Source organism: Chlamydotis macqueenii, chromosome 22, assembly GCF_036417535.1.
Source record: "Chlamydotis macqueenii isolate bChlMac1 chromosome 22, bChlMac1.mat, whole genome shotgun sequence".
Classification (NCBI taxonomy): Eukaryota; Metazoa; Chordata; class Aves; order Otidiformes; family Otididae; genus Chlamydotis; species Chlamydotis macqueenii.
In genome coordinates this window covers 1,361,238-1,378,902 of record NC_141577.1, presented here as the reverse complement: position 1 = coordinate 1,378,902, position 17,665 = coordinate 1,361,238, and the positions used below count along the sequence as shown (strand labels likewise).

The window sequence follows — 17,665 nt, the reverse complement described above, 5'->3', positions numbered from 1 at the left end:
GCGCTAAAACACAGGGGCAGGGCTGGCACCAGCTCAGCCCCCTCTCTGCACGCAGCCAGGCACATGCGGGCACCGTCAGCGCGACATTTTATTTGGGTTTACGACACACAGATGGTTCCCAAGTCCGTTTTGAAGGCCCGCGCGCCCCCCACAGCCTCCCCAGGCTCAGGACAGACCCGTGGGTGCTGCCGGAGCTCCTGCCCCAAGAGCAGCGGCCGTGCCCAGGGGGGCTGAGCGCAGAGCGGGGGGCCCGGGGACAGAGCGGGAGACGGGGCCGCCCGGCTGCCAGGCGGCTGCCCCAGCCCTGGTAGCAGCAACACGGGTTTGAGCAAGCAGCTTCCCTTTCTGCCCTCGCTGCGGCGCCCGCGCATGCTGTCCCAGTCGGGACCAGCGGGCCTCCAGTCCGTGGCACAACTGGGAGCGAGCCGATGGCCCCAGCACAGAGCCCCAGGGGTGGGCACAAGTCACACGGGTCCCTTGGGTGCGGTGCCCCGGAGAGTCCCCAGGGCTGGCCCACAGCCGTGGCACGGACGCCGGCTGGGCAGCCCCAAGGTGAGGGGGATGGCGGAGGCGGCTCTCCAGGTCGGGGGGGCTGCAAATTCAAGTCCCAGAGCTCCCAGGTCCCGCGGGGCCGAGCCCCCAGCTCAGGGCACCGGGGAGCAGATGGCAGGGGCCAGGAGGAGAGCCTGGCCGAGGGGGCGCGGGGGGCCAGGCGGGAGGCGCGAGCTGCGGCTCCGGCACTTGTTAGCTGATGCTCCCACCCTTCAGGCTTTTACAGGAGACTCTCCCCAGCTTGGTCAGGAAGTTTCTCTGCTTCCACTGCGCGACGCAGTCCTCGGAGACGCGGAAGTCGGCCTGGGGAGCAGAGCAGGGGAGGCCAGGTCAGGGCCGGGCTGCCAGCGGGGCGGCGGCACCTCACTCAGCTGCGGGGGGGACGGTTTGTCTGCCCCACGGCTTTACTGCCAAGCACCGAGCGGCAAATCGCCGATTTGGGGTCACCCAGAGCGGGGGGACAGTGGCATCCACACGGCCCTAAGCACTGCCCCACAGCTGCTCTGAGCTGTGGCCCAGCCCCCTGGCGCAGCCCCTCACCTGCAGCTTCTCAAAGACTTTCTTCTTCGGCTTGAGCTCCTCGTCGGGCTCTCCGCCCTCGTAGCCCTCCACGTAGACACGCTCCCCGGCGCAGCACCCGGCCGGCGGGTCCAGGGGCTCCACCTGCCGCGGCTCCCCGACGCTGCGGAAGGGTGTGGAGGAAGCAGAGTCACCCCGAGGTGGTGCCCACCTGCCCCCCAGTGCCCGCCCGCCCCCACGGCCCCCTCCCTCACCTGGAGGCACACAGCACCATGCCCTGCGACTCCACACCCCTCATCTTCTGGGGCTTGAGGTTGCAAAGCAGCACCACCAGCCTGTCCTGCAGCTGCTCCTTGGGGACGAACTGCACCAGGCCGCTGACCACGGTGCGGGGCTCGGGCTCCCCCACGTCAATCTTCTCCACGTACAGGCTGTCCGCGTCCGGGTGCTGCCCCGCAGAAGCAAGGTGAGGAGCAGGGGAGGGGACTGGGGTGGCAGAGAAGGGGGCAGACCCCCCCCCACACCCCGAGCGCCCATGGCACCACATGGGAAGGGCATTCCCCGTTGTGCCCCTACCTTTTCCACGCTGATCACTTTGCCAACGCGGATGTCCAGCCGGGATGGGACCACGTTCTCTGGCTCCGAGTTCTTGGTGCCCTTCTCTGCAGGCTCTGCAGTGCAGAGGGAACAGTCGCGCTGCTCAGCACAGACCGGGGGAGCCGGCCGGGCCCTGGGGGGCACACGCTGAGCCCCAAATGCCAGCCCCGGGCCAGCTGAATTCCCTGTTTGTCTCTGCACCACCGAGCACCGTCCCTCCTGCGCTCTGCCGGCCTCTCAAGCACCAGGGAAGCGTGCTGGCGTCTGTCCTCTCTGGGACAGGCAAACAGCCCGCACGCTGCCCTTTCCTCGCCCTTCCCAATGCTCTGGGGCTGCTCCTGAGATGGCAGTTCCAGACTTTCTCTCTAAGCTCAGCCCCTGGAGGGACTCTCTCCCACCCAGCCCCGCGTGGCCAGGGCCCCGCTGCCCCGAGCTCCCAGCACCTCCTTACTGGCTTTGGACGGGTCGGGATAGGCTGCGTTGGTCAGCTTCTTCAGTTCTGGGCTGTTGAATTTCTCTCTGATGGGGTCAAGCAGTTTGTTCAGGGCCACTTCCACCGAGTTCTTCAAGTCTCCGGGATGCACGACCTGCGTGCGACACACAGACGCGTTCCTGCGCGGTTCCCCCCAAGCCACGGAGAGCAGCACATCTGAGTCAGCGATTGGAGTCCAGAGAGGTAGAAACTGGAGACCACGCAGTGCGGGGAGATGAACCCAGCACTTGGACTGACCCCCCCTTGGAAAACAAAGCCCCTCTTCTGGGCGCTTCTGCTTCAGCCTCAGCTGGAACAGCTGAAACCAGTTAAACCACTGCTCTGTTCCAGATGGGGCCGGCCCGGACAGCCGGTGCCTCTGCATCCTTCCCCATCCTCCCACCTCGGGCTCTCCTGGCTGGGAGCGCCCTGCCGCCCTGCCGCCACCGCGCCGCGCTGCGCTCTCCCCCGCTGCCGATTTCCACCTCCCGCTGCTGTTCAGAGCCCCCCAGCTCTCAGGAGCCTCAGGGATGGGGAGAGGGTTCGGTCCCTCCCGGCGCTGACCTGCTCAGCGAAGTCCTTCTCCAGGGCCTCGTAGGCTGTGTAGGTTTTGTTTCCTCCCCATTTTTCTTCTCGCAGAACCACAAACTCTGCGACACACAGATTTGAAGGCTCAGATTAACCCACATGGAGACTCACCCCCTGCTCAGCCAGATAAACCTCCCGTCCCGCTTAGCCCAAAGCCGAGGGGGACCACAGCAGGGGCCGGGGAGGGGGCACGCGGGGGCAGCCTGCTTCGGGGGGGGGCACGCTCCTGCCCCCTCCTCTTACCCCCAGCACCCGAGCACCCCGCACCTGACTTGAGGGGAAAGAGGACGTGCTTGATGAAGGAGAGGACACCGTTGTTCTCCACGTTCCCTGGCTCACAGAAAGCCTTCTTCAACTTCTTCTTCACGTCCTCCTTGCGGTCCAGAAGATCAATCTTTGAATCCTGCGGGAAGAGATTTCCGCAGCCCTTTACCCAAGCTCTCGTCCAAAAGAGACAGCTCGTGCTGGACTTGCTGCAACTTCTTCTTAGACCCCCAGTGCGAGCGGAGAGAGAAGTCACCTCCTCTTGGGGTGCAGCCTCTCTGCCCCCGACATTAACCCGGCCCGCACAGAAGCCCTGACCGCAGCCACCGCTCAGGGACCAACCTCTTCCGACGAGCTCATTTTGCTGCCCGTCAGGCCCGGCACCATCGGGTTCATCAGATGTACGCGCTTGGCATAGCCCAGAGAAGGAAGGTACTGGGAAAAAGCAAGGAGGCGAGTCACGGACAACGCTCTTCTGAAGATCAGCTTTAACGCACAACCTCTGCTCCCGGCTCCAAATAACTCGGGGAGCCAGAGGAACAGGACCCAAAAGCCAGGGCGGGTTCAGGAGGCACTGACGGCCCTGGCCAGGGACGAGCGGCAGCACTATTTTGCACGCCAGAGCCCCACGGGCCACACGAGCAGCAGCAGGAGCCGCAAAGAGCCCTGTGGCACCCACCGAAATCACAGACACACTCCTCCCAATGGAACAGTGAGTGTTCGAGCCCCGAACCAGAGCCCAGCATGGCAGGGGGCTCACAAACACCCCCGCCCCTCACCTTCTCCGCAAAGGTGAATATCTTCCTCTGATCGACGCCTCCGAACTGTGCGTCGACCTTGAGGTACTCCTCATCCAGCGCCTGCAGAGAGACACACACAGCCTTGATGCCGGCCCCGAGGCTCCGCGCTCCGGCTGTGCTCAGCCTCGGGGGGTCCTGCCCGTCCCTCGGGATCTGCCCTTCCCGCCCCGGGAAGGACAGGAGCTCTCCTGACCGCCCCCCGCAGCCCCAGCTTCGCCCAGCGCCTCCCCAGCCAACGGGCCCCGCCGCCATGCCTCGCCACGCACCTGCAGGCCCGGGTAGAGCAGGCCGCTCAGCAAGGGGTGCTCCACCTGCTTCACCACCTCTGCTCCCGCCTTCTTCGCGTCGTGCTGCGTCACCACGGACGAGAGGCGGTACACATCCAGCGTGTACTCCCTGCGGGAAGGGACAGCGCTGTGAGCACCGGGGAGGAGGAGATCTTCTAGAGCCGCTTCACGCAAACGCTGACTCTGCCCGCACCGAGAGGAGCCAAGGCCTAGGGGCACCTTCACTTCATGCCCCAAACGCCAGTGCGCGGGAGCAGGCTCGGGGCAGGGCCAGCTCAGGAACGGCAGAGCGTCAGGTCGAGCTCTTCCCTCCCGCGAGGACCCGGCGCCCCAGGACTCACTTGCTGAGCTGGTAGTCAGTGCCCCGCACGAACTTGAGCTTTTCCAGGGGCACCCCAATGCTCTCCAGCATGGCTTTGATGACGTTCTCGTAATAGCGGGTGCGCAGCTCCAGCAGCTCCCAGGGGGCCTTCATGTTGTCCAGGTAAGCATGGAGGTCAGCAAAGAGTATCGTCACCTAGGACGGAATGGGCCAGCGTCAGCGCCGCACGGCTCGGGGGAGCTGCGCGTTCCCACCCACCGGTGTGGTGACAAGGTCCCGCGGGGCCGGAGCTCCCAGCCTGGCCACCCACCTCGCACCCTGCCTTCAGGAAGTCCGCGATCTTGGACATGGGCACGAAGTAGGCCACGTGCGGCTTGCCCGTGGTGGCAGTTCCCCAGTAGATCTTCAACTCTCGCTCCTTCAGGATGGCCATGAGCTTATCCTCCCCCAGCACCTCCTGTGGAAGGCCGAGACACACACCTCAGCCTCCCGGGGAACACGCTGGGGCGGAGGACGTGGGCGGGACAACGTCCCACTGGACGGCCCAGCCCCAGGCTGGGCCAGGCTCTGGGCCACGCTGCATGCAGCACGTCCCCGGGGCTCTTGCCGGATTCAGAGGCCCCCTCCGCCACAGCATGGCCTGCGCCGGCCTTGATCCGCTCCTCCCGGCCCCGATCCCCCCGCTGCGGTCTGCCCCGGCCCCGATCCCCCCCCGGCACCTGCAGGTTCCGAGTGATGAGGTGATACTTCTCCTGCGGGCCGGGTGCGGCCTCCATGGCGGCGGCTGCAAAGGAGACAGCGTTACCGGCGGCACCAGCCCCCGGAGCCCCCTGAGGCGCCGGGGCCGCCCCGGTTTCCCCGGCCCGGCCCGGCCCCACCAACCTTCTCCCGGTTGCATCAGCTCCGCTCAGCGCTCGCCTGCCGCGCCTGGCCGTCACCGAGCGCCGAGCTGCCGATGGGGAGGGGCGGGGCGAGCCGGGCGTTGGGGCGGGGCCGGCCGCGCTCCGCCAATGAGACGGCGCTTGGCGGCGGAGGGGGCGGGACCCCGTGCGCCGTTAAGATGGCGGCGGGTGAGCGCGGTGCGGCCTGCTGTGCCGGCAGGCTCAGCCTGGGCCCGAGCGATCCTTTTGTCTTGTTGTAGCTTTTTGTTCGCTTATTTGGTTTTTTTTTCTTGTTTGTTTTTTAGTGTTTTCTCCGTGTCGGGGCTCGGCGGGACGCCCGGCGGGAGGAGGAGCAGCCGGGGGAGATGGGCGGCCCGGGGCGGTGCCCGCGGGAGGGGGGGCCCTAAGCGGCCGCCGAGGGAGGGGCAGGCCCGCGGCCGGTACGAGTGGGCCCGTGACACGGAGAGGGCGAGGCCTGGCAGCTGCGGGGGCGCGAGGCTGGTGTTTGCCTTCCTGCGCCGGCGGCGGGATCCATCCGTCTCGCTGTTTCGTTTTTGGTTTGTTTTTTTTTTTTTTTAAAGGCGATCTCTCCTGAGGGGGCTGCTGCCCCGTAGCCCGTGACTGCTGTCTCAGCAGGTGCCCCCCGCTCCTTGCGCTCCCGTCGGGGAGCAGATCCCTGAGCAGCGCAGCGCTGCAGCCTCGTGAGGTCTGTGCCTGGCTGCGGGGACCGCGCAGGCGAGGTGGCCAGAGCCCGAGCCTCGGCAGAGCCGTGCTTCTCAGAAGCTTTGTCTTTTCCCCTCGCTCTTTACTGAAGCCAGAAACCCACGTGAAATGTGTGTAACTTCCCAAAGAGCCTGCCTTTGGCAGCCCCTGGGAGAACGGCCCGTCCGCGCCTGGTGCTCTTGCAGTTGTGGGTGAGCTGGCTCCCGCGTGGTCTGAGCATACAGGCGCCAGCGCTGGAATGAGGGACGGGGAGCAGCCTTGTCTTACGTCAACTTACGAGCCATCACAACTGGCTCTTTAGGGAGCCTTATCCTGGTGTAAATCTTTGAACGGCCCCTGAATTCAAGGCCCTTCTGTAGGGGATGGCAGGGGCTCTGGCTGGGCTTGTGCATCGGCAGTCACGCAGCTGCCAGAGCTCTGATGCCAGAGTCAGCTGAGGGAGGGCTGGAAGCACAGACCAGCACAGGTTGCGGCTGGGTGACCGGGGAAGGTCACGGCAGTAAAGAAACCATTTCCTTGTCTGCAAGTTGAGCCTGTGAACGCCTCCTGTGTACTTTTTGTAAGCCAGGTCCAGCAAAAAGTGAATGTTTGGTTCCCTTTTACGTTCTTATTGTTTAGGAGCTAGATTATCAGACTGCTGCACTCTGTAGGATTAAACCCATGTTTAATTTGGTTTTATTTGCCTTTTGTTTCTCTTTGAAGCACCTGAGCACTCGTAGCTAAATTGCAGAACTGCGGGCGAGTGCTATCGAGTGAGAACGGCCCGTGACTCCGTAGGTTTGTGTGGGCGTTTTGTACGTACGTAGCTGGGTGCAGGGGTACTTTCTCCCTTCAGGGTGGTTACAGCGTTACTCTGAAAGTGCTGATTTTTGTTATTTGGACAGAATGACAAGAGGAAGTAGCAGAACTGCCTGAGTTTTATTCCTGGAGTAGGTAACCCCCCCTTTTTGAACACAGTAAGTAATCAAAGGAAAGACAAAAGGTGTTCCTTTAAATGCCTCGGTCAGGGAGGCCAGGAAATACCTTTCCTTAGTCCAGGTTCTCCTGCTGGGTGAGAGTCAAATGCAGAGCTTTCAAGTCAAAAGATTCATCTTAGTGTGAGTCCTCACCAAGAGGAAAGCAGGTTTTGTTTGTGAATACCTTTAGACTATGGAGTTTTACAGGAAGAGTCGTTATCTTCCGATCTTTCATTATCGCACTGTTTTGTATGAGTGTGTCAGTGACTAATACGCTGCTGAATGTCCTTGCAGCTCCCTGACAGAGTTACTCCTCCGTTGCTCAGTTTTTCCTAACCCAAAAAAAGACTTTTTATTTGTTCAGTATCTTAGAAGGCCGGCGGTGGGGGCTGGGAGCCGGGACGGGTCTGCGAGGCTTTGTGTAATCCCTAAAGCGTGCTTTGGACTTCGAGGTGGTCAGGAGCGCGAGTTGTGAATCCCAGCTGGTGTTGGAGTGGCTGATTGACCGCAGCTTGGAGGAGATGGTACGGATCGCATCGGTGACCGGGCCTCGTGTTAACCCTGCTTGATAAAGCCACAACCTCGCGTGTGAGAGCCCTCGCGGAACGAGGGACTGCTGCGTGGTGTATATTGTTAGGACCTGAAATGGTCAGGAGTAGAGGTACCTGAGAGCAGGGAGCTAACATTGCTGCACCTCAGCTAGTGTTCCTGCTTTCCTCGTTACAGTGCTGCATCTCTGGGTTTCTTGTATTTAAGATGTTGTCTTTTGCTAGCAGGTTGGAGCTGACTCTTGCCGATTTCTTTTCTGAAAGGGCTGATCGGAGGGCACCAGGATCAGATGCACCTGAGAACAGGGTTCTGGAGCTGTGAGCAGAAGGCACAGGGTCGCTGAGACACAGGGACCGGCGTCGAGATGGATGGCCGTTCCCCTCACGCCTTTGCGCGCTGTCTGTGTGACAGATTCAAACCTGCCGTTCATCGTGCGGCTCCTGGGGCCAAGAGGCCGTTGGATTCTGCAGAGCAGGTTCAGGCCCTACAGTCAGCTAAGAAAGCTTGTGTACGGAGTCATCAGTGCAGCACTCCGGATCCATCGGGGAAGCTGCTGCTCTGCTCCCACGGCTCCCCCTGCTTTCAAGGAGCCTCTCGTTTTCTGGATGACGCCGGCCGTGAGGACCTTGTTGCCAGTTCTGCCGCATCGGAATACAATGATGGAGCCGTCTCTGTAGGCACAACCAGATGTTCTGATGATAGCGAGCCAGATGACTCCTTGTTGGAACTGTCAGATAGTGAAGAGGAGAATTCTCCTTTCAGTTACACCGAGGAAGAGATCCAGGAAATCTTGGCAGATGATTGCCTGGAATCTGAGCCGTACCTAACCAGAAAAAGCACTCTGAGCCAAAGCGTAAATGGAGAGAGCGCAAAGGACGAGAGTGGCAGCTGCACTGGGGTATCAGTCATCAGCGGAGATGCACGCCTAGCCGCAGAGAAACCAAATGACCCTCTGTCCAGAGCGTCTTCTTCGCTCGGCTCCGAGTGCTGTCCTGGCCTTCCGAAGGCAAGTGCTAGTTCGGGTGAGAACCACCTGCGCCCAGCCCAAACCCGTGCCCCTCGCATGTTCTTTGACCTTGGTGTTCGGGAGCTTCTGAGCATTGGCTCAGTAGATCAGCCTCTGGAGGACAACTGTTTGGAGGAGGCTGAAAGAGAAGCTTCAGAAGCAATCATAAATGATTGCCTGGAGTATGATAAAGCTGCTGGTAGCTGTGTTCTCCGGGAATCCTCCGAGGGGTTGATGCCTGATGGCCGGCAAAGGCGGGGTGTGGGTTGCCTGGGAAGGACTCCCTTTGCAAGCAGAGGTGTCTGGCTTCTGCGGTGACCGTGTGGAAAGGTCCGTGCCCTCTTCTGCCCCTGCCTGTGGCCGGAGTACAGCTGATGAGAGTTCAGCACCTGTGGTGCCGAGCTGTCCCTCACCGTCTTCTGGGTCCAGAAACCAAGAACTTCCCAAAGCAAGAGCGAGCTGTTTCTCAAGGAAATTAGACTCTGCAGAGGAGGAGGAAGGGGAGTCTGGAGAAGCTGAGCCGCCGTCAAACAGCATTGAAGTACACACACATCTTAATTCTTGTAACTGAACTGGTTTTAATTCCATTCCTTTTGATTGGTGCTTGCGTTTTTACACAGTAAGGGAAGGTTTTTCAAGTGGAGCAAAGTGTGATTTTTATGTAACTGTATAAGCAAGACTTAAACGGAATGATTTTCTATTCAATGTTATTTTCTATTAGGTCTTAATCCCCTTTCTCCTTTTCTTTCCAGGTAAGCGATACAGCTGTAGGCCAGACTGCGCAAGAAGAGATAACCAGCGGAAAGAAGCCTGGCAAAGTTATTCCTGTGCCACAGGAGGAGGAGGAAAGGTAATTTCTTAGGAGCCTCTAAATGCCTTTGCACTCTAAAAAATGTCCCAGCAGTCTCCCAAACCTCTTTGGTTGTGTGCTGCTGCTTTTTTCTTAAGCTGCACCGAAATAGTGGGAAAAGCACTTAATATTTTACCCTGTAAGATATTGTAAGAGGGAGAAGAATATAGGGCTGGCCCAAATGGGAAAGAAGGTTGGTAGGGCAGTCCCGGGCAGCGGTCTGGAGGACAGAGGAGATGTTTGTGCTGGCTTGCCTTGGTGGCCGCTCTCCTTCTGGAGTGGTCTCCGGCAGATGGCAGCAGCAGAGCAGCACCGGGCGCTGCGCAGGGATGGTTGTCGTCTGCTCTTCGGGTGCTGCTGGGCCTGGAGCTGTCAGTTCGGTGTTTCTTCCCTGTGGCCTCTGCAGAGCTGCTGCACTCAGATGTCCTGTGCGTTGCTGTTCCCAGCGTGGCCTTGAGTAACACGAAAAATCTGCTTTTGAGGGCTCGCTGCGGGTTCCTGGCTTGTTAATCAGGACGGTGACTTGCTGGTTGACTCAGCTGGCGCTCTGTCCTGCTTTGCTCCCAGTATGTTATCTTGGCAGCTTTATTCAAATAAATACTTTTATTTTTGCAATTGTAGAACAGTGCTACAAGAAGTTCATGTCTGTACTAGTTCTATAGGACACTTTGCCCCCTCTGTCTTCTGTACCTTAATTCGTCTAAAAAAGAAAAAAAATTAACTGTCTTTTATTTTAAAGGCTGAAACAACAGACAGGCGTTTTGGAAGCAGAGCTTGAGCAAAAGAAACATTTATGCGCAGAGTGCGCACATCCCTGTGAAGAAGACAGTAGCTGCTACCCCAGGTAACCCCCGGGCGGGCTGGGGTAAGGCTGTGCTGGCGGGAGGGCGGGGTGGAGGACACGTCTCCTAGCAGGAGGCTGCCTTGCTGGACTTGTATTCTTTGATGTTTTGAATGTACTTGTTTTTCAGAGGGAAATAAAAAGCACCTGCAACGGTTTTTAGCACTGCCATTCATGGAGTTCCCGTACAGCAATCAGTCTTGTTCCAGGACTGCTTCAGATTAATTTCATGGTTTGTGACACGTGGGAAACGTTATACAGGGGGCTTGCTGTGGTAGATCAGGGATGCTCCCAAACCGGTCCTCGTGCTGTGTTGGGAGGTAGCTTCTTCTTGTCAGTCCACAACTATGAACTCAGGGGATGTTTAGCTTAAGTGATGAGATTTGGATTTACTACTGACACCTTCTACGCGTTGCTCCTCTTGATGGTGTTGTCCAAGAGCTGTCCGCTGCGGAGGTGGAAAGGAAGGTGTCTGTAACAGCAGGTATGGGTATCGGCTGAAGAGCAGCGTCTGACGAGTTGATGGGTAGAACTGGCGTGTTCTGAAGGGCAGAGAGTGTTCTGGTAGCTTCCGGAGATGGCCTCCCACTGTGGTTATTCTGAGCGCTCATGGGTGCAATAATTGTCATTTCTTGAGAGCTGTAAGAAGCTGACAGCTCTGTGGCTCGTTACGCGGAGCCTGCACTTACCTGGGCAGCACGAGCAGCTGCATAGCCACAGGGCTGCTTTCCAGTGTATGGATACAGCATAAGTAATGCAGAGGAGGCTGTGCAGGGAAAGCTAAAACGGCCTGTTTTCTCTTCCCTGCAAATTAAAAATGCAAGGCGTATGTTCTGAGTCACAGAAAATCAGGCAGCAGCTCCGAATGAACGAGGCTGGTAAGGGAAAGAGATCTATTGCTGGGGAAGAACATCATCTGTGATGCACACAATTTGATTTTCTTATTAGTGCAAACCTCTCTTATTCCAAATAGCTGTAGGCTTGGAATTCAGCCCGACAGACAGCGTGGGCTTTCCCAGTTGTCCCAGAAAGACCTTCTCAGTGGGCTGACTCTGACCCTGGATGGTGCTGCTGTGCACCTGGATCTTCAGCCACGTCTTGTGTATCCTTTGCATAGGAGATGCAGAAATGCAGAACGATCCAAGAAATTCCTGAAGGAAAACTAGCAGGTTCCAGAGCCAGTGAGGGAATTCCCTTTGGGAAGCAGTAACTAATATATTGCTACTGCAAATCTTTAGCTCTGTTTTGTATTGCAAATCTCCTGGCATTTGTGTTATGGGAGTGTTTGACTTTGCTATCCCCTCTTCTACATAATCCGTCTGCTCTTCCTTGCATCCTGTCTCTTGCTGCTTGCTCACGTGTTCTCTGAGCGAATTACAGGCTGGGTACAGTGCAGCCTGTATTTTCACATTAATCTGCGTGGTATCTTGCACTTGCAGATTCTCTGCGCACACAGGTTTCTTAAATCTGTGCTGGGTGAGTGTGTAGCACTGCCTACCACGTGTGCCATCTTTGAACATGGACTAATAGGAAGAAATCCTTTTGTATTCGGAGTAAACTTCGCATCTAGCCATCTCAGGTGAGCTGGGAGATAACCCCTAGCTCTGATTGTTCTTTCTCCCGTTCTCGTTTCTAGAGGATATTCAAATACATTTATCTGCAGCTTCCCATAGGAATCTAAACACTGCTGAGGCTGCCTTGTAGCAGATGTAAAAATGAGACGCGATTTGAACATCTGCTTGGAAATGGGTGGCTGAAGCTGGTAATTGACCACAAAAGATTTCTGCCAGCTGACCATTTGTTAGCCTTCCCACTTCATTATTGCCCTTTATCCAGCAGTAAATAGAATTGTATCCTTCGTGATGAGATCCTCCTCAGCAGTTCTGCTGGGTTCTGTCTCAGTCTACACAAGTAACGAGGCTCCTGCTTTTACAACTGTGACCCTTGGCAGCGGGTGTTAGCTCTCTGCCTGGTCTCGTCCTCGGCAGTGGATGTAGCTGGGTAGGCCTCTTTTTAAATGGGCAGGGGAAGGACAAACTTAACAGAAAAGGCGTCTCTCTCTCTAAACGTAGCCTTCTCTTGGTTTCTACCCAAACATCTGTACTTCAGGAGATCTGTTTCACAGGTCATTAGCAATTGTGCACATGGGATACTGCTTGCACCACCTGCTGCTCAGACAAGTGTTCTCATGTTATTTGGAGCTGGATCACTCTCGGCAGAGTCATGCACCCCCGCGTACCTGGGAAGCTGAGCTAGCTCCTGCCTGACCTTCAACCGCTGCTTTCTCTGAGTGCTTCTGCTAGCAGAACTCCACCAGGAGTTCTCCTTGAGGCTTGGTTTGTTTGATAGAGGTTTGTGATGCTTAGCAGTTTTACCAGACAACACAACCTGGGAGAAACCTGATAAATTATTTTCTTGGATCTCTTGAGTCAAAGGGAGAGGAGGAGGAGGAAATACCTTATAAAGAGTCACCATCTGGTCTTACTGTAACAATAAAGATGAATATCTTTAAAAAACACACCCTGGGTTTAAGGTGATGGAAAGGGAGAGCAGTATAAGGGAACATATGGAGAGAGAAATCTGTGAAATACAAATGAGTGCTGTGCTGGCAGACTCTGCCTGGAAAGAGTCTGTCTGTTGATTGGTACTGAGCTGGCTGAGGAAAAGACTTTAATCTTGAAACAGTTCTTACCTGCCCAAACTCATTTTGCTTGAATGGAAAGCACGCAGGGAAGGTACAGGACTTGGGCTGTGCTGCCATAAAGGAGGAATTACAATTATGGCTGAGCCTAGGAGGGAAATTTCCCTTCAAAGCAAATGAAATCCACCTACAAACCCTGTATTTCAGGAGGGATGTGAGATGGGGTTTGGAGTCAGGGATGGGGTAGGAGCTGATCAGGCAGATTGCAAGGAGGCATGCTGTGGGGGGGGTGGGTGGGAGGAGTGAGCTGTTCTCAGCAGTGTGATACTCCCCAGCCCACAGGAGGGTCTAGGGGCTTTTCTAGTGGCAAACCACGTGGCTTCGGTGTGCAGGTGCTCTTGCTGAGATAATCAGAGCTCCTGGTTTCTACATGACAGTGGAACTTGCCTGAAAAATCCCATCCTAAATCTCTAGTTTGGTCTCAGCTGTTGTGGAAGGATGGGGGATGGACTGTGCCTGAGGAGAAAGAAATCAAAATGGTTTGAGTTCTGTTCCATGGCAGTTCACTTTATCTAGGGTGTCCTTGTCGCCTTTCCTCATCCGCACTGGCCACAGGGATTCTTACTCTGAGCCCTGGGTTATGGTTGCCCTGAGGCACTGAGGTGACAGCTCTCTCCAAATACTCGGTGGGGTTGGGCTGCTCCTGAGACTTTGCCTCTTGTAGAGCAGCTCCAGCCTCTTGCTGGTGTGATGAACTCATGCGTCATGGTGGTGGTTTGCACAGCTTCTTGTCTTCCCTCAGGTGCGGGGGTGAAGGCTGCACCCCTGAGAGTAGGAAATGCCCCCCTTGTTCCTGTGAATCAGAACGGCAAGGGAGAGGGACTTCCGTAAAGGAAGGCTGGGGATTTGTGAAAAGCTGTGACTTCTGGTCACACACATTTGGCGTCAGCGTATTGCAGGCAATACAAACTGCTGTGGGACAATGAGTTTCCCTCTCGTTAGCTGTCTTGGAGTGCCTCCCTTCTTCCTAAACACTGCATCCGGAAAACATGGATTTTTTAAAGAACACATCTGAAATCTCTTCTAGAACTATCTTTTTTTGACAAGAAGTTATTCCTTTGGGTAAATAAAAGCTGATACTGCAGTTTAGGAAGGAGACCTGGATTTGCTTGAGAGACGCTGTGTTCCCCAGAAAGGAAAAGTGTTACGCAGAGCCGTGATCCACGTGAATCACGTGGCTGCGGCGGCAGAGTGGAAAACCTTTGAGTGTTGCCTGGGCAAGGACACATGCTGTTGTGTACCGAGAGCACCTGGAGACAGTGGGCTTCAAGGGCAGCGTTCCGCGGAACTGCCTTTCGCTGAACTGTAGTCCCTGCTCTGGGTGAGCAGAAGGGCAAACACTGCAGCAGGGTTGGAGTTAGTAGTTGTTTCGTATTTTGTGACATGAATTCAAGGATTCTTGGATTCTGCTGAATGCCAGGCCTTCAGATCTGCTCTTTCGAACAGAGATGCTGTTTGTGTGTGCGCAGCCAGCGCTGCCTGTGAGATCAGTAGTACTGGAGCCCTCGAGGAATGAGTAAAAGTTTGGTGCTCTGTGACTTTCTGAACTTTCTGATAAATACATGCTGAGTGTCATACAGGTACCTCTCCCCAGCTGTTGGCATGAACAAGTTGCTTTGCTGGCCTGAGACGTACCTGCTCACTGGCTGCTCTTGCTGTGCAACTGCTGCAGCAATGAAACTCTGTGCTGCGGATGTGACAATCCTATGCCAGCCGGATGCTCCTTCTCCAAACCAACTGGTTTGATAGTATTTCTGTAGGAGTGACCCTTGTGGTTCTCCATTCTTCAGATGGGCCTGCAGTTTGTAAATGCCGTTTCCTGAGTTATGCTGATGCCTGAGCGCAAATAAGAAAAAAAAGGTAGCAGAGTTGGCTTTTTTCCAAAAAGCAGAAGGGGCAGAGCAGCCTCTAATGGTGTGGAAAAGCTTTGGAACACTCTGAAGCCTGGAGATAACCAAGCTCATTGAAATGTAATTTGTTTTTTTAATCTTACTCCCGTAAGTCTGCTTAAAGTTTGTGGGGTTTTTGTCTTGTTATTTCAGAATGTGCTTAGATGTAGCAAGCGAGAGTATTTAACGTGTGTAGAGCAATTTGAGGAAAACTTGCTTCTTGTTCACACTGGTGTGTAGTTGAGCCTTCAGCCTTCTCTAGGCCAGTGAGAAAGAGCTTTGTAGAGGAGGTAACAAAACATCACGCAGTGTTGTTACTTACCGAGGTGCCTTCTTAGAATGGGGTTTCCCTGTTAAAATCTCATAACTAGGAAACTGGGTACCAGCTGCGAGCCCCGAGGAACGGGGAAGGCGTCCTCAGAGAAGATGCTGCTCCAGCTCCTCATACTTACGCTTCTCTTGTGTTTTTTTTTGAACTGATTTACTTACCTTTGCAGAAATTACCCAAGGCCCAACAAGAAGCCTACCCGAAGATACAACCTGACACAGTGGGTGAGCAAGGACTTGGCCAAACACCGCTATTTCCAGAGCATTCCTGACCACTTCCAGCGCAGCCCCGTCACCACCTTTTCTAACGTTTGATTTTGCTGCTGAGGGACCGGGCTGGCTCTTGTTCTGCATTTAGAGTTGTTCTGAATTGTTCTGGTTTTTAGGGGTTTGTATTGTGATAAGTTGTTTTATGATCTGTTTTTAAGAAGGCCGGTGGAAGTTTCTATGTTTTAGAAACCTTTGGCACTGCTTTTGAAATGCAGTTTACATGTGATCTATTTTCTGTAGGTAACGTCTATGCTTTGCATCTGTGTTATCTTTTGAACTGCAAACAGCCTCCTCGCAGAGTAGGTAACAAATGTAGTCGGTGTTCACGCGGCAAGCCAGCATGCTGGATGCGAGGATGTAATATTTCAGTTGTGGAGACTGGAATATGTGCTTTGAAGTGGTAAAACTTTACTTGAAATCTTGGTCTTAAACCTTGGCATTAAATCTCCTATGGTGATCTGGCTCCCTTTTGAATAATGTTAAGGTTTTAAGTTGTAAAAACAGTTTGTGGCTGCTGTCCCCCTCCCTTTGACAAAGACAAAGCTGTGTGTGTTCACTGTGAACTCGGGAGCAGCTGTTGATGTATGCGGTTTGGTTATGTCTTGTTTTGTTTTCTTTCTGTCCCTGAAAAGTTCGCCTTTTTTGATTGTTTGTACTTGCTTCATTTGTAACCTTTCTTGTAAAAATATTTAATGACACTTGCCCTTCAGTTTATAAATATTTTGCACCTGTTAGATGTCGTTTTCTCTTCTGCTCCCTTATTGTGAGCCTCTCCCCTTGCCTGCTTTCTGGAGTGCCCAGAAGAGCGTCGCCTTGTGTTCATTTAAGCTGCACCGTCCAACAGGAGCTACTGGTCTCCATGCTGCCCCCATCTCCTTCCCTGACAGAGCACAGGAACTCCAAAGCATTTGGAGGATTTGTAAACCAGCGGTAGGTTGATCTTCTGCAAAACGCTCTTCCAGGGGTCCTCGCAGCGCCTGCACGCGCCTTATGAACCCTGCAGGTGTTTATAGGTGGATTTCAGAGAGCAAGTTAGGTTTATTCATGGAGGAAATTCTACTATAGTTTTATTACAGTAATTTGAATTTTTGGTGACACTTTTGGCTACTGTGATTTTAAAGAAATAAAATTTAGGTACAGTACTGATGTTTTTACACACTGTGGTTCATGTATTTTATCATTTTGCCCTTCTGTAGCACCTTTCAAACCCAGAGTGGGACAGGAAGAAGTGGCTTTAGAAAGCAGGGAAAGTTTGTCACTGTCCTAGATGTGCAGTGGCTGAGGCACAGAGCATCGAAGCAATTTGTCCGAAGGATCAGCAGTGGAGCTGGAACAGAGCCTGGTGTTGCCTGGCCGCACTAACTGGATAACACGGCCTGGATAACACAGTAATCCATGCACAGCAGTTTCCTGGGGTGCGGGACGCCTTTTTTTTTTCTGATGGGTTGTACGGGCATGGGTTGTGCATGGCCAGTGTTGGGGTTTTGTGTCAATAACTGATCTCCAGTTAAGAACAAGTCCTCCTCTTCCCAACACACATAATAGCGGAAGGAAGATTTGCTTCAAATCTCCTTGTTGCAGGCATTTTGAGAAGGCAGGAGGGATAGCAGGAGTCTGACTGCAGAGCCTGTTCCTCCCTCCCCTTTCAGAAGCAGACTAGCTGGCCTGCCGGCGAGTTTACCTGATGTTAGACTGCTAGCAGACTGGCTCTTTGGAGGCCCTGAGGTAACGCAGGCCTGGCGGCAGCTGCTGCAGTCGCATTCTGCTGGGGTGGTGGAGCTGTGTCCCAACCAGTGATCGATGGTCGCTGCTGATCAGCAGTGATGGAACGGAGCGGGAGCAGAGCGGCAGGAAGGCCGCCGGCGATCTGCTCCGTCTGCTGTGCGTGCTGAGGCGCTGCCTTTCATGTGTTCAGAGATTTCCACGCTAGCTGTCTTGGTTTTGTTATACATCTCTTTATGAGGTTATTAAGTGATACGTAGCAGGCAGGATGTTACATTAGCCTCCTCTTAACGCAGGCATTCTGTTGCCAGTTCAGCCGTGCTGAGAAAATGAAATCATTCTGAACAGGCAGCACCTCACCCTGACAGCAAGATGATGGTGTCTGCGTGTGTGCTGTGTCTGCGATGGGCTCCCCTGCGCTGCAGGACCTCAGGCAGAAGCGGCTGCCTGCTCCTGAATGTGTTCTTTGTGCTCCTTGTGAATGTAAATCTCTCACGTGAATGAACACTGCTATGGAGCAGCTCTGCCCTTTGTAAAGGCTTTAGGCTT

The 17,665-nt window shown here is 55.0% G+C and overlaps 2 protein-coding genes across 2 annotated transcripts; one reads left to right on the top strand and one right to left on the bottom strand.

Moving 5' to 3' along the window:
• Positions 1–571: 571 nt before the first annotated feature.
• Positions 572–5,344, bottom strand: YARS1 (tyrosyl-tRNA synthetase 1). The gene is made up of 14 exons (XM_086765140.1): positions 5,284–5,344; positions 5,121–5,185; positions 4,712–4,858; positions 4,421–4,596; positions 4,059–4,188; positions 3,772–3,852; positions 3,335–3,427; positions 2,996–3,131; positions 2,705–2,790; positions 2,120–2,255; positions 1,648–1,742; positions 1,326–1,519; positions 1,093–1,234; positions 572–855 (listed from the first exon to the last, which is right to left on the bottom strand). Exons 1-14 carry the CDS (start codon positions 5,297–5,299, stop codon positions 745–747), a joined length of 1,608 nt encoding a protein of 535 aa, XP_086621266.1. The 5' UTR covers positions 5,300–5,344; the 3' UTR covers positions 572–744.
• Positions 5,345–5,879: 535 nt separating this feature from the next.
• Positions 5,880–16,548, top strand: S100PBP (S100P binding protein). Its single transcript, XM_086764789.1, has 6 exons — positions 5,880–7,485; positions 7,774–8,760; positions 8,813–9,057; positions 9,269–9,366; positions 10,106–10,210; positions 15,295–16,548. The coding sequence occupies exons 2-6, from the start codon at positions 7,875–7,877 to the stop codon at positions 15,437–15,439; spliced, it is 1,479 nt and encodes a 492-aa protein (XP_086620915.1). The 5' UTR covers positions 5,880–7,485; positions 7,774–7,874; the 3' UTR covers positions 15,440–16,548.
• Positions 16,549–17,665: the final 1,117 nt, after the last annotated feature.